Source organism: Prionailurus viverrinus, chromosome B2 (assembly GCF_022837055.1).
Source record: "Prionailurus viverrinus isolate Anna chromosome B2, UM_Priviv_1.0, whole genome shotgun sequence".
Taxonomy (NCBI): Eukaryota; Metazoa; Chordata; class Mammalia; order Carnivora; family Felidae; genus Prionailurus; species Prionailurus viverrinus.
Genome location: NC_062565.1, coordinates 32,421,444 through 32,446,207, shown reverse-complemented (window position 1 = coordinate 32,446,207; position 24,764 = coordinate 32,421,444). Strand labels below are relative to the sequence as shown.

General features: G+C 56.1%; 2 protein-coding genes across 5 annotated transcripts; one reads left to right on the top strand and one right to left on the bottom strand.

The window, feature by feature from the left end:
- Window positions 1-10,363: 10,363 nt before the first annotated feature.
- Window positions 10,364-16,940, bottom strand: LOC125166044 (gametogenetin-binding protein 1-like). 3 transcript variants are annotated; one of them, XM_047859686.1, is made up of 6 exons: window positions 15,595-16,937; window positions 14,814-14,932; window positions 14,262-14,359; window positions 13,902-14,049; window positions 12,847-12,986; window positions 10,364-10,631 (listed from the first exon to the last, which is right to left on the bottom strand). In XM_047859686.1, the coding sequence occupies exons 1-6, from the start codon at window positions 16,059-16,061 to the stop codon at window positions 10,581-10,583; spliced, it is 1,023 nt and encodes a 340-aa protein (XP_047715642.1). In that variant the 5' UTR covers window positions 16,062-16,937; the 3' UTR covers window positions 10,364-10,580. The 3 variants fall into 3 exon arrangements, with proteins under 3 accessions (XP_047715642.1, XP_047715643.1, XP_047715640.1); XM_047859684.1 differs by having other exon boundaries at window positions 10,525-10,631; window positions 12,739-12,986; window positions 15,595-16,940; XM_047859687.1 differs by lacking the exon at window positions 12,847-12,986 and having other exon boundaries at window positions 15,595-16,940.
- A 504-nt stretch (window positions 16,941-17,444) lies between these two features.
- BAK1 (BCL2 antagonist/killer 1) lies at window positions 17,445-24,030 on the top strand. Of its 2 annotated transcripts, none has more exons than XM_047859688.1 (6): window positions 17,445-17,583; window positions 19,589-19,689; window positions 20,689-20,824; window positions 21,162-21,305; window positions 22,397-22,577; window positions 22,698-24,030. In XM_047859688.1, the coding sequence occupies exons 2-6, from the start codon at window positions 19,620-19,622 to the stop codon at window positions 22,800-22,802; spliced, it is 636 nt and encodes a 211-aa protein (XP_047715644.1). In that variant the 5' UTR covers window positions 17,445-17,583; window positions 19,589-19,619; the 3' UTR covers window positions 22,803-24,030. The 2 variants fall into 2 exon arrangements, with proteins under 2 accessions (XP_047715644.1, XP_047715645.1); XM_047859689.1 differs by lacking the exon at window positions 17,445-17,583 and adding an exon at window positions 18,589-18,696.
- The last annotated feature ends 734 nt before the right edge of the window (window positions 24,031-24,764 follow it).

The window sequence follows — 24,764 nt, the reverse complement described above, 5'->3', positions numbered from 1 at the left end:
CACCTGCCCTGATTCCTACAGACTCCAGCACCAACCACCATGATGCATTAGCTCTCCCGTTGTCCCAACAGACAAAATGCACAGCAGGAGGGAAAGAAGTTAGACATCAGGGAGGACTTCCAGGTTGTCACAGATGGAAGATGCAGGGACCCCAGATGACAGAGGTTGTGGAATTCTTTAAAAGAGGAATATGCCAGGCTGCCCGAGTCAAAATCCAAATTCAGGGGCTCCAAATTAATTAGCTTCCTTTGGCTTCTCCAGCTCCCTCCCCTTAGGGCCTGAATGATGGGATGGGAACTGGAAGGCTGCCTCCAGAACCTGTTCAGACCTCTGACCAGGGCACACCCAGCAGCTCACACTGTTCACATTCAGAGCCAATAAGAATGAACATTTCCTGAACCTTACTACAGTCTCTCTATGCCTCTATCAATGCATTTGATCTTCAAGTGGCCCTAGGGAAGGGGCACTGCTATTATATCCACCTAAAAGGCGAGGAAACCAAGGCCCAAGGCCTTTTCCAGAACTCTCCATCTTCCCAATGTCTGTTCATCCTTCAGGGCTCAGCTTAAGTGTCCCCCTCCCCAACAGGTCACACCAAGGACCTCTGCTCTCCGCGGGGCAGTCAATGCACAAGGACCACCACCAGGCTCTCCAGGGCAACCTGCCACCTCCTAGCTCTCCACCTTGAATAGACAACTTCCCTAAACCTCAGTTCCCTTATCTGTCAAGTGGGGATAATGAAGTACCAACCATAGGGGACGGTGGTGAGCATTCACCAAGATGACAGACCTCTGATGTACCCTTGACTCATGTCCAAGGCCACAGCTTTCTGGAGCTCTGAGCTCTGGTAACGGGCTCTCTTGTCTTCATCCAGCTCCAGACTTGCTCAGCCAACAGACAGGGGATAAGGAGGCTGGGTCTTGGAGACATGGAGTGTGGAGGGCTGAGGGCAGGGCCCAGCTGAGGCAGGCACCAAGGATACCCTGGCCCTGGCCATATAGGGACCAGGGTGGAGGTGACACCCAGCAGCTCATCTGTCAGGTGCTTGGTTGGTCATGGCCATGAGGTTAAGCCAAGTAGTTCCTATTTACCTCTTGGGGCCAGAGGGAGGGGGTGCCATCCTGTCTCAGCTTCCCCAGTGCATTCTGAGAGCCCAGGGAGTCACCTCCTGGCTTTGGGTCTAGTGGAGGAGGAGCTCAGTCTGGGTGACAAGGTGGGAAGGGGACTAAGAGAAGGATCGGGAACAATTTAAGGGTAACGTTTGGATTACTATTGCTGCGTAACAAATTATCCAAAACCTCGTAGCGTGAAAAAAACCACCATTTTATTTTGCTCAGAGTTTTATGAGTCGGGAATTTGGGAAAGGCCTGCTAGGCAGCTCTCACTTAGGGTCTCATATGATTGCTATCAGATGTTGGCTGGGGCTGGAGGCATCTGAAAGGCTCAGCTGGGCTGGCTGAGCAGGACAGTTCCCTCCCATGGCTGGGAGCTCAGCTGGGGCTGTGGATGAGGCTACTGCCATGTGGCCTCTCCAGCCACATTGGCAGTCTTAGGGTGGTCTGACTTCTCACACGGGCTCTGGCTTATCCCAGAGCAACTGTCCTAAGAGAAGCAGGAGGAACCTAGGTGGCCTTTTATAACGTAGCTTCCACAGTCACAGAGTAGCACTTCCACTGTGTTTTATTGGTGGAAGCAGCCACAGCCCTCCCAGATTCAAGGGGAGAAGGACATAGGTCCCACCACTCCCTGGGAAGAGTGCCAAAGGACGTTGGGACCATGCTTTTTTTTTTTTTTTTTTTTTTTTTTTGAAAGAGAGAGAGCGTGCGTGCAATGAAGGGGCAGAGAGGGAGACAGAGGATCCAGAGTGGGTTCCAAGCTGATAGCAAAGAGTCCTATGCAGGGTTCAAACCCACGAACTGTGAGATCACGACCTGAGCCGAAGCCAGCTGTTTAACCCAGCTGAGCTAGCCAGGTGCCCCTATTTATTTTTTAATTTAAATTTTAGTTAACATACAGTGCAATATTGGTTTCAGGAGTAGACTCCAGGGATTCATCACTTACATGCAACACCCAGTGCTCATCACAAGTGTCCTCCTTAGTACCCATCACTCATCTCGTCCTTCTCCCACCTACCTCCCTCCCTCCCTCTGTCAACCCTCCGTTTGTTTTCTGTCTTTAAGAGCCTCATGTGGTTTCCTTCTCCACTTCTCTCCACCTTCCCATGTATTCATCTGTTTTGTTTCTTAAAGGGACCATGCTTTTAAACTACTAGAGGTAACATCTCAGAATGGGTCTCTCCCTGTGCTAACTGGGACCTCACAGGTTATAGGCCCTGAGGGATAGCAAGAGACCTTAGGCCAGCACCCATCCTACAGATTTGAAGACTGGGGTCCTGGGAGTGCAGAGCTTGGCTCTCAGCACGTGCCTTGGTCCCATCCTGCCTGTCTCTGACAGTGAAGGTCAAGGAGTGCTCAGGCCCTGAGGCCCAGGACCGGTCAGGGACTTGGAGAGGCTTGTGGGGGAATGCATATGCCCAAGGGGTATGTAAGAGTGTGCATGCGTGTGTACAAGCACTGGCATGTGTGGATGAACAGGGGAGGATCACTCCACTTACTTACTATTGTGCTTTGTTAGCAAACTCCCCTCTTCTAGGGACCCAGATTTTCCAGTGCAGTGGAAAAGGTGAGGCAGGACCATAGGGAGGAAAGGGCTTCAGGAGGAAGGGGCCAAGTCAAGAGTGTGTGCTGGGCAAGAAAGAGGCCTGTGGGGGTCAGAGGGGCTAGGACTCTGGTCCTGGGGTCTCAGGGTTCAGGGCTCCCAAGAAGCTGACAACAGCTAATCATCAGAAACCCTTGACAGTTTCCTGGCAGCACAGGGGAGCACCTGCTGGGAGAGGGTGGAGACTTGAGGGGTCAGGGAGGCCTGGAGAAGCCCATGGTCCTCAGCCCCCACCCTGAGGCCAAGAGGTGAGACACCTACCTCTTCAGTACCCTGCCTGTCCCCAAAGCTGCTCTAGGCCTCCAGTAGCCCATACCACAGTAGCCCAAGGCGAAGCAGCCAAGGCAGACCAGTGTCCCAGGGTGTGGCAGCCTGTCACCCAGTCTCTTTCATCGCCTCCAGGGCAGGGACTTGTCCACAGCCAGACTCCCAACAGGCTCTCAACAGACATTTGTTGATTGAACGGGGAGTAGGTGCATGCTGGAGTTGGTGTGGGGCTGGGGTCTGCCCTGGCCCCTGGCCCTTGCTCCTTCGCTCAGCCCCCAGGCAGGGTGGCTGCTGCAGCCACTCCCTAGCCCACTCCAGAGACCCACCCAGGTCCTCAGCCACTTCCCAGGCGGCAGACATGTTCGGCCCTACAGGCCTCTGGAAGGAGGCAGCTTATCAGAGGGGAAAGGACACTTTGTTCAGGCCTGGCCATCTGCCTGGGCTGGGGGCGCCTTGTTCAGGCCTGGCAGGCAGAGCAAGGCACTCCCTGTAGTCAGATCCCAGCAAACGGATGGGGATGGAAGGCCTGGAGAGGGCAGATTCACAAGGCTCTGTGCCCCAGGCCATGCCAGGACCTCGGGCCCCTCTCAGAGGTCCACTCAGGCCCTCCCTTCCCCTCTGCAATTCTACCTTCTCTCCATTTGTCTCCTACCTCTCTGACTCCTGATTAGATTTTTCACTTACTCGCTCCATTCGTTCATTTAAGCAACATTTAAGGACGACTTGGAAGGTGCTAGTAAGGTTCTAGACCCTGGGGACATGGCAGCCAGCAAAACAGGCAACCATGCCTCATGAAGCTTACATCCCAGTTGAGAGACAATAAGCACAAAGAGAAATGAAATATGCGATATGTTAGATGATGAAGGTGCTCTGAAGAAAATAAAGCAGGGCAGAAGCACAGGGAGAGAGCCAGGTGCAGGGGGTGAAGGGGAACAGATGATTTTTTTTTCAACATACGGTGGTTAAGAAATATCCCTCCCTCCCCCTGGGGGCGCCTGGGTGGCTTAGTCAGTTGGGTGACCAACTTTGGCCCAGGTCATGATCTCACAGTTCATGAGCTCGAGCCCCGTGTCAGGCTCTGTGCTGACAGCTCAGAGCCTGGAGCCTGCTTCAGATTCTGCGTCTCCACCTTTCTCTGCCCCTCCCCTGCTCATGCTCCGTCTCTCTCTGTCTCTCAATAATTAATAACACGTTAAAAAAAAATTTTTTTTTAAGAAATATCCCCTGAGAAGGTGACAGCTAAGCAAAGGCCTCAAGGATGTAAGGAAGTTCCTCACCTAAATTCCTCGAGGCAGATCCTCCAAGGCAGTGGGAATAGCAAATGCAAAGGCCCTGAAGCCAGAGCGAGATGATTTTGCGCAAGGCACAGCAAAGAGACCAGTGAGGCCCAAGCACATAGGGCAAGGAGGGCAGCAGGAGATGGGGTCAGAGACCCACAGACAGCCGGATGAGGAGGGGCCTCATCGGCCTGGGGAAAGGACTCTGGCTCACGCTCAGGTGATGGGGAGCCAGTGCAGGGCTCCGAACAGAGGATTTACCTTTCAAAATAACAATAGCTCATGCTACATAGTGTCTAATATGTATCAGCCACTTTTCTAAACACCAAACATGTATTAGCCCATTTAATCCTAATAACCTTTATTAAAGATGAGGAAACTGACCAGAGAGAGTTCTCTACACACTAGATGTTAGCAGCACCCTCCTGCAACTGGTGACAAACCAAAAACGTCTCCGGACATTGCCAAATGGTTCCTGGCAGACAGCATTGCCCCCAACCCAGAACGACTACCCAAGTGTCCTCCTGTCCACCCCATCTGCCACTGTCCCAGCTCAGGCCCACACCCCTCTCACTATGACGATTGTGACAGCTTCCTAATTGGCCAGGCGGCCCCCTGTCCTCTCCACTCCATCCCCCACGGTGCATCTTGCCCTACCACTCTCCCAGCTTTCAGCGACCTATGAATCCCAGTGCCCTGAGGATAAACGCCAAGCCATTTAGGATGGTATTCATGGTCCTATGTAATCCGGCTCCTGCCTATCTCTCTGGCAATATCTTTGAACCCTCTCTTCCCACCGGCCCCCACCATTCAGTCTAGCAGCGTGTGTTGAGCCTACTGTGTGCCAGCCACCATGGTGGGCACTGCTGACAGAGAGACCAGACCCCTGCCTTCACTGTATATGTGTCCAGGGTTGGGGAGAGCAGGTGAACTCACGGGTCCTGTTTGTCCCTGGCCAGGGAGATGTGAGCGCTCCAGGAGAAGAGGTGTTGGAGCTGAGCTGTACAGGATGGGCAGGAGTTGTCAAGAGGAAGCAGAGAAGACCCAGCAGTCGTGGGGCAGAAGCTTTGAGAGGATGGGGAAGATGTGTCTGTGATGTGGGGCCCCAGGAAAGGCCCTGAGAGAGCCAGTGTGAAGAGGGATGGATGGCGAGGAACAAAGGACTAAGCATGAACAGGTGGACCGAACAAGGAGGCCCAGGAGAGCAGTCCAGGGTGGTTCCGGGAGGTGGAAAGCAGGGTTGTGGTGCAGGCTGAACACCTTCCCCTCACCACAGGGTTCTCCTGGCAGGCGTGCCCTTCCCCCCTTGCTTTATCTAATTTCGCCTCCTCTTGCAAGCCCAAATCACAAATGGTTGCCGCCTCCTTGAAGCCTTCTGGATTCCTCCCTGCTGGAATTACGATCTCCCTCCTCTGTGCTCTCCAAACCTGGTATTACAGGAATATTATCATCTGATTTTATGGCAGGGGTCCGATGTTACCCCACACTTCCGACTGTGAATTTCATGTAGGCAGGGAGGTGTCTTTTTTCCTTCTTAAGTTTCTCCAAGATATAGTCCTTTACCTATTAATTATGCATCTTCTTTACAGTGATTTGTTTTTATATTTATTTTTGAGACAGAGAGGGAGAGAGAGAGCGCGAGCGAGCGAGAGCACACGAGTCGGGGAGGGGCAGAGAGAAAGGGGAGACAAGAGGATCCCAAGCGGCTCTGCGCTGACAGCAGAGAGCCCCCCTTGCGGGGCTCGAACTCCCAAACCGTGAGATCAAGCCCTGAGCCAAAGAGGGACGCTCAACCGACTGAGGCACCGAGGCGCCCCAGGGAGGTGTCTTTTATCCTTGGTCTCCTGATGAATTAAATCAAACTGCCTTCAGCAGAGGCAGCCCGGACAGGCCTCGAGGCCTCAGGGAGCGGAAACACCCTGCGGTTCAGTGGCTCCCGCGCTGGCCCAGGTGCGCACGGTCGGCGCGCCGCGGGGCCTCCAGATGGCAGGGGTGTCGTGGCCGGGCTGCATTTGATGCGCCTCGGTGCGCGAACGCGCGGCCCGCGCCAACGGACTCCTCCCGCCCTAGCGCTGCAATCGCCCACACGTGACCGGGGCCGCCTCCTTGCCTTCCGCAGGCCCTTCCCGGATCCATGCCCGGGCCACCCCTCTCCGGATCCATGCCCGGGCCGCCCCTCTCCGCCCTCTGGGGCGGGGCTGGGAGGTGCCACCGCGGGAGCCACTGGCTCAACACTGCACGGAGGTGCGGGCCAGGGGGCGCTCCCTGGTGAGAAAGACCCCCCACACACACCCCCACCCCTAGCGACGCCCAGGACCCTTGTAATAATTACAGCAGCCGGTGAGGCCACCTGCCTCACGACCTAAGTGGCCTCCCAGCTTCAGTCCCTGCCCCCTATAGTCTCTTCCCCCCTCAGCAGCCAAGGAAGACTTTTAAAAACTGTAAACCACATTGGGGCACCTGGGTGGCTCAGATGGTTAAGCGAGGGACTTCAGCCCAGGTCATGATCTCATGGTTTGTGGGTTCAAGCCCGGAGTCGGGCTCTGTGCTGACAGCTCAGAGCTTGGAGCCTGCTTCGGATTCTGTATCTCCTTCTCCCTCTGCCCCTCCCCCTCCATCACTCACTCTCTGTCTCTCTGTGTCTCTCAAAACTGAGTAAATGTTAAAAAATAAATTATAGGGGCGCCTGGGTGGCTCAGTCGGTTGACCGTCCGACTTCAGCTCAGGTCATGATCTCACAGCTGGTGGGTTTGAGCCCCGCATCCGGCTCTGTGCTGACAGCTCGGAGCCTGGAGCCTGCTTTGGATTCTGTGTCTTCCCCTCTCTCTGCCCCTAAGCCACTCGCATTCTGTCTCTGTCTCTCTCAAAAATAAATAAACATTAAAAAAATAAAAATAAATAAAAATAAATAAATTATAAACTGTAAACCATATCATGTCACTCCTTGCTCTGACCAAATAAGCCCTAAAAACCCAGATGGGCAAAATACTTCCTTAACTCCTGACCTCACCTCTTACTCCCCCTCCCACTCACTCCTCTCCGACTGAGCCACAAGGGTCTACTTCCAGTTCCTCAAACACCTGTGCCTGCTCCTGCCTCAGGGCACTTGCGCTTGCTGTTCCCCCTGCTGTAATGCCCTTTCCCCACCCCCACCCCCCCAAGGCTCCCTCTTTCTCACTTCCTCCTGGTCCCTGCTTCTACGTGATCCCCTCAGAGCTGCCTTTCCCACCCCAACACTCTTATCTAAAACAGCATCCCATTCCCCAGCTCCCAGCGTCATCTTTCTTCATAGTACTTGTCGCTCCCTAACGTGTTATCTGTTTATTGTCTCTCCTACTAGCAATATAATAAATGCTCAAAAAAAAAAAAAAAAGGTTTTGTACATCTTGTTCTGTGCTCTATTCCCCAGTGCCTACAATAGGAATGGGATGTAGTAGAAGCTTAATAAATATTTGTTCTGTGCCAAATAGCACTTCATTCGGCCCACAAGAGAAGCCCTGTGATTTGCCCATTGTGCAAATTGGAAACTGAGATTCAGAGGGGTATGGGACCCTCCACCAGCGCTGGAGCTGGGGCTCCAGGCTCCAACCCAGTGAGTCTCTCCTCTCTGCCTCTCTGTTCTCCATTTCATGCCCTACCTGGAAAAGAATACAGGTGGTTTCACCCTTCACTTGTCCCAGGATAGGCAAGACTGACAACCAGTGACTCAGAGCCCAAGGCAGCATTCTCCTCAAAGGACCTGCCCAGGAGCCCACAGGGAGAGAGTCCCCCCCCCCCCTCCATCTCCCCAGGAAGGCAGGCCCAGCTTTGACCTGACCACTTTTCCCTGGGACCATCTGTTCACCCCCTCCCCCAGTTACCTCCTCTCCCCTTCTTTTCAGCCACCTGTGGGCCCCCAAAATACCCTCAGGATAATCTGGGGGCTGCTTTTCTTACCTTTATCCCCCCAGAGATACAGCAAGATAGAGACAGTGACACAGAAAGAAAGCGTGGTGGGGGAGTGGGGGAGCACAAGCCAGAGATACACATGCAGAGACAGGAGAGAGACAGGAGAAGATGGGAAAGATGAGAAACCCAAAAGAGCAGAGACCTGACAAGTTCCAAAATAATGGCTCCACTCAAACCCGCAGGCCAACCCAGGGCCACTGCCAACCCAATAGGGCCTTTTGAGTGAATTAGAGAGATGCACCCTGGTGGAGTTCCAGAGCCCTCTGGCCTTTGAGCCAAGCACACTGGTACAGGGCCCAACCCACAGAGCAGTGCAGAGCAGCCCTCCCTTGCCATCTGCCCAAGGAGGGAAGGCAAATTTCAATGACACCGGGTCCTCAGGTTTGACCCGCAGATGCGTCCATACAGTGGTCCCTGGAAGCCTCTCAGACACTTCAGGATCTCTCCCCATGGGCCATGAGCCTGAACCCAGCCCTCTGCACTTCCCCACTGGCCCTTCCCTAACAGCAGGTCCTTTGGCCATGTCACCCCTGCCTAAACCAGTCCCACCCACAGAAACCAGCCCAGGACTCCCAGGGGCCAGGACAAGGCCCTCATGCCTGTGCCAGTGCACAGACCCCCTTCTTGCTCGCATAGGCCACCTCCTAGCTTCATAGACCTCCTTCTCTGTAGTTCATAGGAATTTCGCCCCCGCCCCGGCGGGTGGGGGCATGACCCTCCCTCAGCAGAAAGGGCAAGAGAGAAGCAGAGAGGGGAGCCATCACCTAAGAGTCTCCCATACTAAATCAAGATTCCTGCCGCCTCAATCCCCAGCAGCCATACCCTTGTGGGGGCTGAGAAGGAAATGCTCCCTCCCCAGGAGCACAGGTGACCTATGAGTGGACACTTGGCTCACACAGGCAGCCAAGGAGCCTGAGCTGCCAGTGGGGACCCAGCCTACCCCAACCGAATGTGGGGCTGCCTGTGTACTCCACTGGCTGGCCCTACCCACAGGGCAACGGGGGGGGGGGGGCAGGAGCTCTGTCCTGCAGCGCTCTGGGCCCTGGGATTCCCCACTCAAGCCTGGGCATGGCCTGGAACAAGGTCATGGCCTGTTAGGATGGGGGAGGGAGAGGAAATATCCTCTCCATGGGGTCAGTGAGGAGTGCTACATCTGTGCCGGGGGAGATCGGGGGTCCAGGTGGAACCAGGGGACCCCCACAGGCCACTGTCTAAGGCCCCCACCCTTCCCCATAGCCAAGACTCTGGAGGAAATAATTAGGGCATAGGTGAGTCATAGGGTCACAAGGCTGCTTCCTGGCTGACTCAGGCAGGGACAGTCAGATGGGCTTTTCCATCAGGATCTTCCCCAGCCCAGAGCCTGAGTCAAGGATTCCAGGTGAGCAACACCTCCTGGTATCCAAACTGGGCTTCGCCCTCCCTGATGCTGGATCCCTGAAAAGCCAGGTATGAGGGTGTGCCCTTCCATGGCCGGTGAGGGCACAGGATTGTGCACCCCCAACTCAAGCCTATCCTTGCTTCTGGGATTTAGAGTTGGGTCTTCTAGATGTCGGGACCTCCCTCTGACCAGGATCCCCAGAGGCACCTGGCAGTGAGCATGGCACAGAGGGGCCATGACCAGGGGCAGCAGGTTGAGGCCCTGTCCCCCACTCCTGTAGCAGGGGCCCTCCGGCATCATCCCAGGGCCTCCTACCTGTCCCCCAGCCAGCCCTCCAAGCAGGTCCCCGTGGCCCCAGGGCGGCTTTCCTGGCTTTGTCCCTGTGCTGGTTGGGCAGGAAGTTCCTGCTGGAGAATTCCCGGATCCTCCCCATGAGGCCACAAGCCTGGCCTGGGAACTTAGGAGGGAGGGAAGTCAGGGATGCTCCTACTAACAGGGTCTGGTCTTGTGGGAGCAGGGGCTCTCCTGGCATTCTGGGCCACCAGTCCTTCCCCACCCCCAGGGCAGGTGCACCAAACCTCTTGCCCTCCAGCTCAGATGCCCCACTGGGGCCCCGCCACTGGAACCCAGGACTCTGCAGTTGGGGCTGCCACACTGGGGACTAGACTGAGACCCTGGATAGCCTTGAGCTTGTGAGCTTGCTCCTAGCTTGAGGATGAGGCGGGGGGGGGGGGGGTAAGGGGGGGGAGGGTTCCACACATAGCCAAGGAAGCCAAAAAGTCAAAGTGGGTTTTATTACTATCACAGGCCTGAGTCTGATGGGTAGGAACATTCTGCTGGGCAGGCCCACCCTGCAGACACATGGATTCCATTTATATCAAGACCCCTTGGCCCCAGGGGCTCCTTGGATGTGCCCTCAGAAGAGGGAGGCTAAAGCTCTATTCGGGTTGAAGGGATCTGGGAGCAGGGCAGACTCAGGGCCAGCACCAGCTTCACTCTGGAGGCCAGTTTCCCATCTCGTCCATCTCCTCCAGGAGCAGGTGCTAGGGGGCAGAAGTGGGTGAAAAAAGGTGCCTCAGCATCTTTGGGCTCTCTCTTCCTGCTCTGTATCCCCAGAATATTCCTTCATATCCCCAGAGATAAGCACCCTGAGGCCATGCCAGGCTCTCCTTCATATTCGCCCAGCTGGCCCCCAGTCCACCAGCCCTGAGCCACCTCCCTCCCACTGAATGAGGGACCCTTCTCCCTCCAACTTGGGGGGGATCCTTGGAATCCCAGAAGTCAGGCACCCCAGCGAACCTCTCCCTTCCCTCACCTCTGTCCTGGACACCACACCAAGGGGGGGCTGCACCCTTCCCTCCAGCCTAGGGTGGTGCTTCAGCTGCCTCAGCACCCCTCCCCTAGGTCCCCAGCATTCCCAAAAGGCTGGGGGGCGGCTTCCTTCCCCCTCGGCTTGGTGTCCCTGAGGACAGATAAGGAGAGAGTGGGGGATGGTGATGAGGATAGGACTCTTGAAACACCCACAGGAGGAAGATATTCCTGGGGCAGCTCTGTCCCCAAAGTGAGGACTGAGCTGGGACCCAACTTGCCACCACCCAGAAACTCCCTAGGGCCCCCCAATTCTGCTCAGGCTACCCCCTGGACTGTGGCCCCTGGCTCAGGGGTGGTTCTGGAAGGGAGAGGGAGGAGAAGGGGGCCGGAAGGGTGATGAGATCCCTTTAGTGTGAAAAGGCGAAAGCAAGAGCCCCTGGCAGAGCTGACCAGCTGTGTACTTTAGGGTGAGGTGCACGGCCTTGTTCCCCACAGCACACAGGGGCTCCTGTAACTCAGGCATGCGGGCTTAGGACAGTGAGAGGGCTGCCCCTCAGTGCCTGGTGGGCATGCGCTTCTGGTATTCATTCCCGCAAGGGGGTAAGTCATATCCCTAACACTGGAGTGCCCTGGGCGGCTGGCAGGCAGCCCCTCTCCATCTTGTCTGATCCTTCCACCAGTGTCCCCTTCCTTACAGGAAGCCAAAGCCTGCATTCAAAGTCACAGAGCAAGTCAGTGCCGGAGCAGGGCTTCAGCTAAAGGCTTTGGCCTCTGAACCTGACTCTCTTTCCTTTACTTTCCCACAAAAGTAAACGACACAGACCATCAGGGGCCTATGTCCACCGAATGAAAGAACGGGTTGATGAATGAATGAAAATTAATTCAAAAAGGACATGGACACATTTTTTTCACAACAGATTCATCCATGTGCGCTCAAGAGAGTCTGGGACAGGCCTGACCTCGAGGGCCAGTGTCAAGGAAGGTGGACAGTGGGTGGTCCTTGGTGTGACACAGACAGGTAACCTATATGTGTGTTTGTGGGAGTAAGTGTGGGTGTGAATGGGAGAGAAAGCAATATAATAAAAGCAACATTATGTGAATTACAGATGTACAAGGAAGACCTAAAGCCACCTAGACAAAACGCCTCATCGTACAGATGAGGAAACTGAGGCCCAGAGAGGGGAAGAGACTTGCCCAAGGCCACACGGCAAGTGAACGGCAAAGTTAAGACTTAAAAAAAAATGGACTTTTAGGGGTGCCTGGGTGGCTCAGTCAGTTAAGTGTCCAACTTCATCTCAAGCATAATCTCATGGTTTGTGGATTTAAGCCCTGTGTCGGGCTCTGTGCTGATAGCTCGGAGCCTGGAGCCTGTTTTGGATTCTGTGCCTCCCTCTCTCTCTACCCCTTCCCTGCTTATACTCTTTCTCTTTTCTCTCTCAAAAATAAATAAACATTAAAAAAATTTTTTTTAGTGGGGGCACCTAGGTGGCTCAGTCGGGTTAAGCGTCCAGCTTTGGCTCAGGTCACGGTCTCATGGTTTGTGAGTTCAAGCCCCCTGTCAAACTCTGTGCTGACAGCTCAGACCCCGGAGCCTGCTCTGGATTCTGTGTCTTCCTCTCTCTCTCCGCCCCTCCCTCGCTGGCACTCTATCTCTCTGTCTGTCTCTCTCTCTCTCAAAAAATTAATAAACATTAAAATTTATTTTTTTAATTTTAATGGATTTTGGGACTCTGGGTCAAGTGAGAGACAGAGAGACTGATGGAGAAGCGTATGTATGCACAGGGCTTCAAGGTCCTACTCAGAAATACCACCACCAAGAAGGGATTGTGCCTTCCCTACCCAGACAGTGGGAGGCTGGAGTCAGGACCAGGAGCCGATGGAGTGGGAGGCCCCGCTCTCTCTAGTGCCTTCACGCAGGGGGTGGTGGTCGAGACAGGCCAGGCCTACCTGGCCGTCCACAATGCCTGCCTCCTCCAGGGTGATCTCTGGCTGGGTCAGCAGCTCCCGGCCCTCATGACTGCCCATCTTCCAGAGGCGGGACTCCCGTTGTACTACCAAAAGCTTCTTTAACTCCGACTCCACGAAACCTGAGAGTCAGAGAGATGGGCATGGGACAGGCAGGCGGCTCCGGCTCTCCAGACCTCATCCCAGCCGTGTGCAGTCCCTGGTCACCCCCAGCCCCAGCCCTTATGTTTTCCATTACCTGGAACCAGCCAGATACTACCCGCCCACCTCCCTGACTTTGCCAGCAAACTCACTTGCCAAGCGCTCCCTCCCACCTGCATGAGTGTGAGTTTCTTCCCCTCCTGGGGAGAGCGTGCAAGGGGCAGACATATGCCTCCACTCTCCACCAGCCACAGACTCAAGAGCAAGGATCTGGAACTACCCAAACTGCCTAGGTTCAAATCCCAGCTCTGCCACCTACTACTGTGTGACCTTGGACAAGTTACTTAACCTCTCTGTGTCTCAGTTTCCTCACGACGAAGTAGAGATTATAATAGGACCTACCTCAGAGTTGCAAAGTAGTATTTCACGAAAAGTGCTCAGAAGGGGGTCTGGCCCATAGTAATGGCTATGTGAATGTCAACAATGATCATGTGATGTTATCATGTCATATCGCTACCACTGAGTCATCTGCTCACAATGTCTGGGTAGTGCTGGGGCACCGTCAACAGCAGGGTGTGATGGGAAAATCGGGGATGGAGATGCCCACTGAACAAGTTAGAATTCTGGGTTGGGAGTGGGTGATGCTTCTGGAGCGCAAGCCGTAGTCACAATCCCCACCTCACTGCCCCCCCAAACCTTGAGAAAGGAGGACTCTAGCTAGACCTAGCCTGCAGCTCCTGCTGAGCTACCCACTGGTCCCCCTGCAACCCCTTCTCCAGTGGTCATCTTAGGTCCTCTGGTACCACCTGGTGGTAAGAACTGGTATCACACCTATGAGTCAGGGCCAGAGTGGAGCCCCCTTGGCCTGAGGAGGGCAGGTTGGGCACCACACTTACCCACTGTATCTGTTGACCTAAAAGTCTTATGCAGCGGTGACTGCAGGGTGACAATGCCTGGGACACAGACCTTGAATGAGCTGTCCTCTTCCTCCATTTCCTCTTCCTTGCCTTTCTCCTCATCAGGCAAGCCTTCCTTGAGAGGAAACTGAGGGCATGCCGGGCCACTGAGCAGGTGAGGATGACAGGGACCCAAGCGTGCAGCCCCACCCCCAGATAAAACAAAAAGCAGGAGGGAACCCACCAGGTTAAGAGAGGTCTGCCCAAGCCCCAAATCCTGGGGCCCAGCCAAATGCGAGGAGGAGCCCCAGCCAGGCTTCACCCCCCCCCCCCCCCCCGCCCCAGCCTGGTTCTACAGACCTTGGCCACGGCTGATTTCTGAAGCTGCTTGTACAAGGTGAGGAGGCGGCGGTTCCAAGGAGTTGTCCCCACCTTCGAAGAGGCCAGCCTGAGGTCTCCTATGAAGGTGCAGTGTCACTGACAGGCTGACAGGAACAAGGGGCAGCCCAGGCCCAGGCCCAGGCCCAGGCCGAGGAGGGCAAGGGCACTGAGCAGGCTGAAGTGAGGGGGAGGTTCCCTCATTTTCTTTAGCAAACACCTACTATGTGCTCAGCACAGTACCAGGCACTTTGCAAAGGACGTTTCATCGACTCCTTGCAACTGCCCTCTGAGATAGATACTGTTATGGTCTCATTCCTCTTAGATGAGGAAACTGAGACACAGAAGCAGGGAGCAACTTGCCACTATCACACGACTTGGCATAGGGGAATGGAATGGACTCCGATCCACGCAGCCTGCCCTCAGCATTCCCTCAGACTATCCTGTGTCCTTCCAGGCCCCACACCCCTGAGAAGTCTGAGGAACAGGATCTATTTCTGGCACTGGCCTGACACCTGTGGCCACCACACTCACCGTCAAGCAGACACTCCTTCTCCTCCTCCTTGGTGAAGGTCTCGGGGCTGACCTCCAGTGGCCCCATGGCCCTCTGCAGGCATCCTTGCTCCAACTCCAAAGCTTGGGCAAAGTGGCCCCTGATCCCAAAGCGTAGTCAGATGGGGGTAGCAGGTGGAGCCCAGACATGTGGCAAAGGCTCCCTAAGCCCCCCAAAGTCCCCAAGGGCCCTCCTATAGGCCCTGCTCAGCCCCCTCCACCCTCCTGCCTCCAACAGTTCCCTGCTGGGTCTTTTGGGGTCCTCATCGTACAGGGGTCTATCTTCCCTTGAAGGTAGAGTGAGGAGGAAGGTGGGGAGCAGAGGGGGAGGTGGGCCCTTTCCTTACAGGGAGTGGTGCCAGGTCCACACGGGAGTGGGAATGAGAAGGGAGAGAGTGGGGAGGGAAGGCAGGGTGGAGTGAGGACCAGGAAGGAGCTGGGAAGCCATGGTGGCCTGGCTCACCTTGGCACTCTCTCGTCCCAGTCCCCAGCCTGTCTTTCTTCTATCTTTGGCCTCCACCCACATCCCCTGACTTGTGGGAAGACCCACCCCATCTCTGCCCCCCGCCCAATACTCTCACCCCCAGGCTCCTTCCCATCCTTGATACATCTGTCCCTCCATCAACCCCCGTGCCTTATTCCAATCCTCTACCCATCTGAAGACCCACATTCCCGGGCCTTCCTCAATTGGGGTCCTCCCATATCCTTGCCCCAGTACCCCCATCCCAGGCTCCCGCCCGCCATCCACAGCCCGGTCCCTCACCTGTCTGAGGTCTCTGTATCCCCGGAGGCCTCCCCTACCGCCTCCTCCTTCTCTTCTTCCGTTTCCTCTTTCCCAGACAGGTTGCCCAGCACCTCCTGGCTTCTCCTGGGCAGGACAGGCTTCACCTCTACACCCTGGGCCCCCACCCTCAGGACTTCCGTGGGGGTAGGGGTCTGGGCCCCTGTGTCCCCCATCCCTAGCCCCAAGGGGTCCTGCCGTGGCAAGGCCACAGACAGCATGTAGGGTAGTGTGGTGGATGGCTTTGGCTCCTTCCTCCCCACCCCTCCATGGCGGTTCATCACCAATGGGGTGGCAGCTTGCTCTCGCAAGGGGCATGTCCGACTCCCTACCGGGGTCTTGTCAGAGCTCTTTGGGCCGCCCTTGTTCCCCACCAGGCTACGGAAAAAGCGGAACATGGAGGAGCGGCCCAAAATTCGGGATTGACGGTTTGGAGCTGGGGCCTCCATCCCGAGAGAGACCCTGACTTGAAGGGTGGGGCCGTCACAGCCACCCCACCAACTGCTTAAGAACAGGAGGAGTTTTCAAATTAAAACTTCCAGTTGGAAACTTCCAAGAGTTCTAGAAGGCAAAGGCCGGGGGTGGCGGGGGGAGGGCAGGGGAGTGATGGGGAGCCTGGGAGGAAGACATGGTAGAGGGGATTCGTTGGGGGCAGAGAGGGCAGGAGGTCGATGAGGCAGGGGGAAAAGGAACGGGAAGGCAGACTGGAGGCTAATGAGGTGGCTAATGAGGCTCCAGAAGGCATGGGGGTGGGGAGCAGGCAGAGGAAGCTGGGGGTCCTTGGACTGGGAATGGGGCAGGGGCTTTTGGGGCCTCTGCACACAACTCTCTCCACCTGGCTTGTCTTTCAAATCCACTCCTCACAGCCAGATAGTGTCTATCCTCCCTCTTTTCTTGCCTCTCAGCACCCACTTGCACATCCTCAGGTGGTACCCAGACACCCCTGTTTTCATCTCTGTTTATCTGCCTGTCACCTTTAGGATTTCAAATCTCTAGAGACCACCAGGGTGCCTGTGCGCCCGTCTTAATTGCACGTTGAATCTCAAGTTAGTATTATTATTTCCCACGACACCTATAGACTCGATTATAAACCCAGCTTAGTGACCCTGCGAGTTCCTTAAGCCCACTCACTGAGCCTCAGTTTGTTCGTCTGTAAAACGGGTGCAGTGGACAGCGTCTACTTCCAAGAGTTATTGAAAAGATTCAGTAAGAGCACCTGAGTGGCCTGATGGGTTAGGCATCCAACTCTTGATTTCGGTTCAGGTCATGATCTCACAGTAGTGAGATGCAGCCCCACATTGAGCTCCACGCTGAGTGTGCAGCCTGCTTAAGATTCTTTCTCTCCTTCACCCTCTGCCTCTCCCCTGCTTGCGTGTGAGTGTGTGTGTGTGTGTGTGTGTGCACGTGCGTGCGTGCACGCCCCCCCCCCAATAAATTAATAAAGCTAGTACCATACTGTTTAAAAAAAAAAAAGATTCAATGAGAGAATGGTAACTAAAGTGCAAGGCACACTGTGGTGCTTAAGCCATCCTGCCTTTTTTATTGGTATTGATTCATGAAAGAGGGTAAAGATCAAAGACCAGGACTGGAAATCAGAAGTGGGAGAAGGGGAGCCTTGCCACCTGGCGGGGGCCAAGTGTAAAGGGTGGAGCACCTCCTCTGCGGACGAGCCCAGACCGACCCCCAGGCTATAGGCCCTTCATCAGCATCCGGCGGCCACACAGCGACTTCCTCTAGAGGGAGCTAATTGGAGCCGGGAAGAGCCGGCACGTCTAGGATCCGGGCAGCCTCGCGGGTCCCTAGGGCCAAGCTGGGGCAAGCAGAAGCCGCGTCCAGACATCGGGACTGTACTGACGCCTGTTCCAGGAAGCTGGGCCTGGGCACCCGACCCCCAGGAGCAGCCGCTGGCCCCTCAGGATCTCTGGCCTTGGCCCTGTGAGCCATCCCGGGCCTGGGCGAGGGTCCTGGCAGGTAAGGTGGGAGGGTCTTGCCCATCCTCCCGGCTTTCGGCAGCCCCAGGCCCAGGGGGTACAAGGAGCCTGCAGGCAGCCAGGTGGGGACAGGGAGGCCTGGAGACTTGCCTGGGCAGCTCCGCCAACGTCTGCTGGGGGCCTGATCCAGCCGGGGCTCCCTCTGGCTTCCCCTCAGACAGCTCCCCCATTGCCCTTCCTGTCAAAGAAATCGGGTGCCAAAGAACCAGGTCCTTTAGCAGTCTGGGGCGGGGTGGGGTGGGGGGTGGGAGTGGAGATCGGAGCCAAGGTCAAGGTCAGGGAGAGAACTTTCCTGGTGCTTCCTGCTGCCCTAGGAGCCCTAGACTGGGTCTGCAGCCCAACCAGGCATCTCCCCCTGGGGAATATTCTAAGCCCAGCAAGTAGAGAGCAATGGACTCCCCTTACCAGGAAGTCAGGCCACTTGGATGAGGGCAAGGGTAGGCCCAGGTCGGCATAGGCCTCTGGCCCTGGGGGCCATTCTGATGTTTCACCTACTCCCCAGCAGTGAGCCCCTGGGGTAGCGGCAGAGAGAGTTGGTGGTGCAATCAGCAACCCCCCTGCTGTCCTGGGGGTTCCAGGTTTCGTTCAGGGACCAGGGGAGAAGGAACGGCATCTTCCGGAAGGAGCAGGGATGGGGGTGTGCCAGGCAAAGATCTGTTTCAAGCTGGCGCCCAGGGACAGAGGAAGGGAGGGTAGGGCTTCTCCCAATCCCTGCCCCCAGTAAGTGGAGGGGTGGAGAGCCTTCCTCCACACCTTCCGGAGAGCTCTTGCCTTGGGGCACTTTCGAAAATGGCCCCAGGCCTGAGAGGCAGGAGGACTGGGCGGGGAGGAGGGTAGTCAGGTCCTCCCTGGGAGGAGGCAGTGGCTGTGCTCAGCCCAGGGTGGGACCGGGCCTTCCCCCGAGGTAGGAGGAAGGCCACTTCCCCCAAAGAGTGATGGAGGCAGCTTTGGGGTGGGTATGAAGGGGTGAGAATTGAAAGTGAAACAGCTCACGTCCAGGAAATACTCCCTCTGTTGAGGGTTCACAGAGCAGATCAGGGCTGTGGCCAGGATTGAGCAAAGAGGAAAACTGGGGCCAGGGACAGGACAGCAGGTATGTGGTGGGGATACATATGTCAGGTGGGGGGCGGGGTGGGAGAGCTGTGGAGAAGACTTCCTCAGCTCACGGCAAGGCAGGAATGGGAAGAGCCAAGGTAGGATGTAAACAGGTGATCTTGTCTTGAAAGGGTACCCTCTGAGGTCCACAAACTGGAAAGTAAATCTTATGTGAGTATTGAGCGTATGAACTCATGGAAATTCAGATAACCACCCTGACTCCCTGAGTGGCTATGTGGCCTCGGGCCCCAACTTCTTGGTGCCTCACTTTTCCCACCTGTAAAAGGGGCATGATGATGCTTACCTTGCTGGGTTAATGTGCATTTTCAGTGTCTGACACCCCTGGGGGAGCAGTAGAAGTATACCATAGGTGCTCAGGAAGTGTTCGTAGCTAACAGGCCTGAGTTGGAAAACAGGGGTGCTCTGACCAGCCAAGGGGAAGTGGGACCTCCGAGCACAAGTTTCATGGGTCATTGGCTAGAAGGTGGTAATCCTGTGGTAAGGGTGTGCTAGGGAGGGTGCAGGAGGCCCCGGGAGCAGCAGAAGGAACCCCAGCCTCTGCAACCAGCCTCATTTACCCAGGAGCGAGGTGAAAGAGGACTTGAGACCCAGGAGGGCACTACTCCAACCACCCCTCCCCAGGGCCCTGGCTGCGGGGTCCAGGTCCCTAGGTACAAATCCTGACTGCCTTGCCTTTCTCGCCCTCTCTTGCTAGTGAAATGCTCAGTAAGTTCTGATTCTGCCCACAGACTCCACAGGGACCCAGGGTGGTGCAATGAGACTTGGCTGGAGCTAGGATGGAGGGGTCTTTTGGGGGAGTGGGGGACCCTCCCCCTCATCAACAGCCCCTGCCCGTCCCCATCTCTGCTGTCTCTCACCCGTCCCCACAGGATAGCGCTGCCCTCCACTGGGACCTGAGAAATGGCATCCGGGCAAGGCCCAGGTCCTCCCAGGCAGGAGTGTGAAGAGACTGCCCCGTCTGCTACTTCTGGTAAGGGTCTTTCTGCCCTCCTCCCCCATCCCACAGCCACCAGGGCTGTCTGAGAGGATGGAGAGAGCAGGAGTGGACAGGGCCAGGCCAGACTTACAGGCAGGCTCTCCTGCCCCCCGTTCACTCACCTTGGGTAAAGCAGAAAGCATCTCCCCACCCAGTGCAGGTGTGTGCAGGTGACCTCAGAAGCTGCAGTGCGGTCCAGGTTAAGCCCTGGAAGTGGGGAGGAGTCTGGGCCTGGGGGTGGGGGGCAGAGGCTAGGAGAGGCCTGGGAGTGAGCTGAGGTGGGCACCACGCCATCTCCAGGAAGAGAGGCAGGAGGGGGGTGAGGAGAAGAATGAAGAGTGGGGCGTGGCTATTCTATTCCTACAGTAGGAGAAAGAAGGAAGTTCCTAGGCTTACCACCCCGGCAGCCCTGCTGACTGGTGAAAGCGATTGTTATGACTTTGGGGAGGAAGTAAGATGGCTGCCTTTCTTCCCTTTTCCAAGGGGACCATCAAAGGGCTGCGATTCCCAGCCCACTACAGACTGCTCCCTGGGCTTTGGGTTCAGTCCCCTGTATGTCACTGTGTCCCTATGTAACTCTTCTGGACCCAAAGCTGCAATTCTAAATTTTGTTTCCCACATTCCCCGAGCCATAAGGGCTACCCAGCCTGTACACACTAAAACTCAGGGGCCCACATGCCTGGGATTATGTCCTGGCTCCACTGCTCATTCTTGACTGTGTGACCTTGTACGAGTTATGTAAACACCCCGTGCCTCAGCTCCCCACCTGTAAACTGGGGTGTTCGTCTGCTTCACAAGGCTATTATGAGGCTTCAGTGAAACGTGCTAGAAAAATATCCTATACGCGATAAGCACTAGTTGTTAACTAAGGGCTGGAGTAGGGACACTTCTGTTCACGGGTGAGGACAGTGGAGGCCTTGAGGAAGAAAGACCCATCCACAAAGCATGGGGCCGTCCAGCCCTTCCTCCCTGACTCCTGGCTTTGATCCTCAGAGGAGCAGGTAGCCCGGGACACCGAGGAGGTTTTCCGCAGCTATGTTTTTCACCGTTATCAGCAGGAGCAGGAGGCTGAGGGGGCAGCTGCACCTACTGACCCAGAAATAGTCACCTTGCCCCTAGAACCTAGCAGGTGAGCAATGGCCCTCTGGGCCCACGGGGGTATCTTCAGGGAGGCGGAGGCTCACATGGGGCCGCTGTTCAGGTCCTGGGAACTGGGGAGGCCCTTTTTATTTGGGGCTCCCCCCTGCCCCTGTCCCCCCCCACCGATCGGGGATCTTGGACCCTTTATAGAATATGCCTGTCCTGTGATCCTGCGCTCTGCCCTCATGTCTGAGAACACGGTCAGGAACTTCCAAGGAGGGGTCCACAAGGCCAGGGGCATCTTGGGCAGAACCCCTTCTCCCCGAGTCCAGGCCCCAGCCCTGCCCGCCCTCTGCCTGCTCACCTACCTGCCTCCTGTTCTCCAGCACCATGGGGCAGGTGGGTCGGCAGCTCGCCATCATTGGGGACAACATCAACCAGCGCTACGATTCAGAGTTCCAGGCCATGCTGCAGCGCCTGCAACCCACAGCAGAGAACGCCTATGAACTTTTCACCAAGATTGCCTCGAGGTAGCCCTGGCCCTGGCCTCTGTGCTGCGCTGTCACCCCCGCACTGCGCCCTGCCCGTGGGATGGGAGATACACGCTTCTCTGTCAGTGTCAAGAGACATGTGCACCACCCCTTGTCTGCTGTTGACTCACACATGGCCTCGGGCCCTGTCTTTCTCTCTCTGGGCCCCAGACTGCTCCTCTTTGGTATATAAGCTCACAGCTCTTGTGAGCTTGGGCACTCGGGACTGGACCAGATAGATCAGGACTATAGAGATGCCGGAGTAGGGATGTCCCCAGAGCTCCCCAGCCCAGCTGAGACACAGCTGGCCTTCTGATCTGGAACCATATTTCATACCAAAAATGCTCAGATTGCTAATGTCCTGGAAATGGCTTCCCTTTGCTACAGTGTGGTGTCCGAAAGGCCATCTGGTGTGGCTAGAGAGCCCACATGCCTGGGTCAAATCTCAGCTTTGCCACTTACCGGCTTTGTGAATCTATGGCCCTCAGTCCCCACGTCTGTAAAATAGAGGAAAGACGCTTAGAACAGTGTCCGGACTTAAAGGTGTCATCTGCTGTTACGTCTGGGATAGGAGTCAGCGTCGAGGTGACTGAAGCTGGGGTGAAGGTAGGAGGAGGCGACTGATCAAGGATTAGCGCCCCAGAGCTGAAACATCCTGCCCCTGTCCTTCGATGCCTTCCCCACTCCACTCTGATTCCAGGTCCTGTCCTAACCTCCTCTTTGTCCTTTTCTCTCTGCTGTCTCTCGGGCTGCCAGGCCAGCAGCAACACCCACAGGTAATCTCCCTGCTGCTTCCGTCCGCTTGCTCTGCCTTCCCTGCTCTCTGCCCCTCTGCACTTGCGGCGCTGGGGCCACAACCTGGCGGCAGCATCCCGCTCAGACGCCCTCTGAGTTTCCTCCTTTCACAGAGATGCAGGTTCTTCCCAAACTGAGGCCAGGCTGGGGCAACCTCTGCCACCTTGAGTCACAGCTAAGCCATTTTGCTTTCCAGCTGGGAGCGGGGTGGGTTGCCACCGGACGGTGGGAGAGGAGAAGCAGGCTGAAGGGCCCTCTGGGGGTCTCCACTGACAATATCAACACTCTACCTGCAGTCTATTTGAGAGCGGCATCAACTGGGGCCGAGTGGTGGCTCTCCTGGGCTTTGGCTACCGCCTGGCTCTACACATCTACCAGCACGGCCTGACCGGCTTCCTGGGCCAGGTGACCAAACTGGTGGTCGACGTCATGTTGCGTCACTGCATTGCCCGGTGGATTGCGCAGAGGGGCGGCTGGGTAAGTGCCCAAGCGTCGGCAGCCTCCTCCCTGCTGCTGGGGCTGCCTCTCCCCCAGCCCCACCCCAGCCCTGGAGTGCCTGTATGTGCCGTCAGCCCCTCTATCTCTGTCTCTTGGCAGGTGGCAGCCCTGAACTTGGGAAATGGCCCCATTGTGAACGTGCTGATAGTTCTGTCTGTGGTTCTGTTGGGCCAGTTTGTGGTACGAAGATTCTTCAAATCATGACTCCCAGAGGGGCCCTTTGGGGTCCTAGCTGAGACCCCTGCCTGGGCTTCAGCCAAGCCGTCTCCCATCCCCCCCCTTCTCTACAGGGGTCCCCCCTCAAGAATACAGAAGCTTTAGCAAGTGGACACTCCAGCTTTGGGAGGGCCCCTGCATGGGGGTCAGTTAGGCTGCCAGGGGTGCCCCAACATTGCATGGTGCTAATGGGCCCCCTCTCTGGGCCCCATCCTGTCAGAGAGGGGCTATAGCCTTCTTCCTCAGCTCTCTGGGACACCCTCAGCCCTATCTATTGGGCACTGGGGAGATTCACAACTTGGGGAAGCAAGAGGCTAAGAGTCATTCTCCCCTCAAAATTTTTAATGGTTATATCTTTATGTAATACCCTTGGAAGGACCCTCCCCCCACCCATTTCCACCATTCTCCCCACGCCAGGAAGTCTGGGTGTGGGAGTTAGTAGACTACCCTGTGTTCCCCAGGATTCAGCTAGGTGTTCTAGAAGGTCAGAGCTTGATTGCTGGCCCTGGAGCCCAGCCCTGGCCCTTCCTAAGCTCTCCCCCTGCTCCACTCCCCCCCACCCCATATCACCGTTGCAGTGGACTCTCAGGGATTCTGGGCCTCAGTGTGGGGTAGAGATGGAGTTGGGGGTGCAGACCAGAGCTGTCAGAACCTCATCAGCAGCCCCCAAGCCCCCCTCCCAAGATCCTCAGTTCTCTCCCTTCCCCTCATCTATTACCACTTAAACCCAACCTATTCACTACAAGTGAAGCCCACCCTGCCCCCATCACTCCAAATAAGGAAGGAGGGGTCTTGGGTAAGTGGAGTGCTGAGATTCCCTCCTTGCCCAGACTACAGAATTTAGGACTGGTTTGTTATTGTCAGGGAAAGGGGGTAAGGAACTCGTCTTGAGGTTTCTGAGAAAAGAGCTGTTAATGCCACTAGGAACCCTGGGGTTGGGATCTTCCCTCACGGCCTGGGCACAGTGTAATCCGGGGGTGTGGATGGGGAAACTGTGAATACTTGAACTCTACACCCCCCTGACCCCCCACTCTCCACACTCCTCACCCGCCTAAGCCCCTCCTGTGGGTGGGGTGGGAATGCCTTGTCTATCTTGCACAGTCTAGGGGTTTGGGGGTAGATTAAGCCAAATGCAGGGAGGGGATGCAGACGGAACCCACTGGCCAGCCCCCACCTTCTGAGTGTGTCTGAAATAAACTGCAATCTCTGATTCCCATTTGGTTATTTTTATATCCTCTGCTACCCATCCCTCCACCAGGCTGGATTGGGGGAGCCTGGGCGAGCCTCGCATTTACCTGGTTTATTACTGGATAAAAGCTCATATTAGGCCTCCAGAATCCAGTAGAGGGCTGGGTGTGGTTTTCCCAGGCCCCAGCCCCCTACAAGGCCTAGGCCCCTCCCCACCTTTCCTAGCCCCTTCTCCAGGCACTTCTCATCTCTTTGTGTCCCAGGCAAGTTTCCCACCCTTTAGGAAGTTGGGAGACTCCAAGTTGCTGGGCTCTGGCTGGTAGAGCCTCTGCACGTGCCTGGGGACTCCTAGAGGCCACCTTAGGCTTGCTTTGAATGCCTCTCTCCCCGGGGCCTCCTCCATCATGCTGGCCCAAAAAGTCCTTCACCCCCACACCTGGCTCTGCCTGGGACACAGTGTCCCAGTCCTCTCTTCCCCATGTCCCCCACAACCAGCACACACAGGGCTTTTGATTCCAGGAATTTTGTGCTACATAGGAGTCCCTATGGGAAAAGGCAGCTAGGAGTGATAAAAATAACAAGCACGGGGGCGTTCAAATGTTCCAAAGTCTTTCCAGTCCTGGGCACCCTGGTCTGTGTTTCTGACACCTTTCCAAAATGGTCACGTGCAAGTCCTAAAGGATTTAGGGGCTTCACTTGCACTCCCTGAGGGGGTCTTGCCAATCCCCTCTCCCTTTGGACTTGGTCTTCAAACAGTCCAAG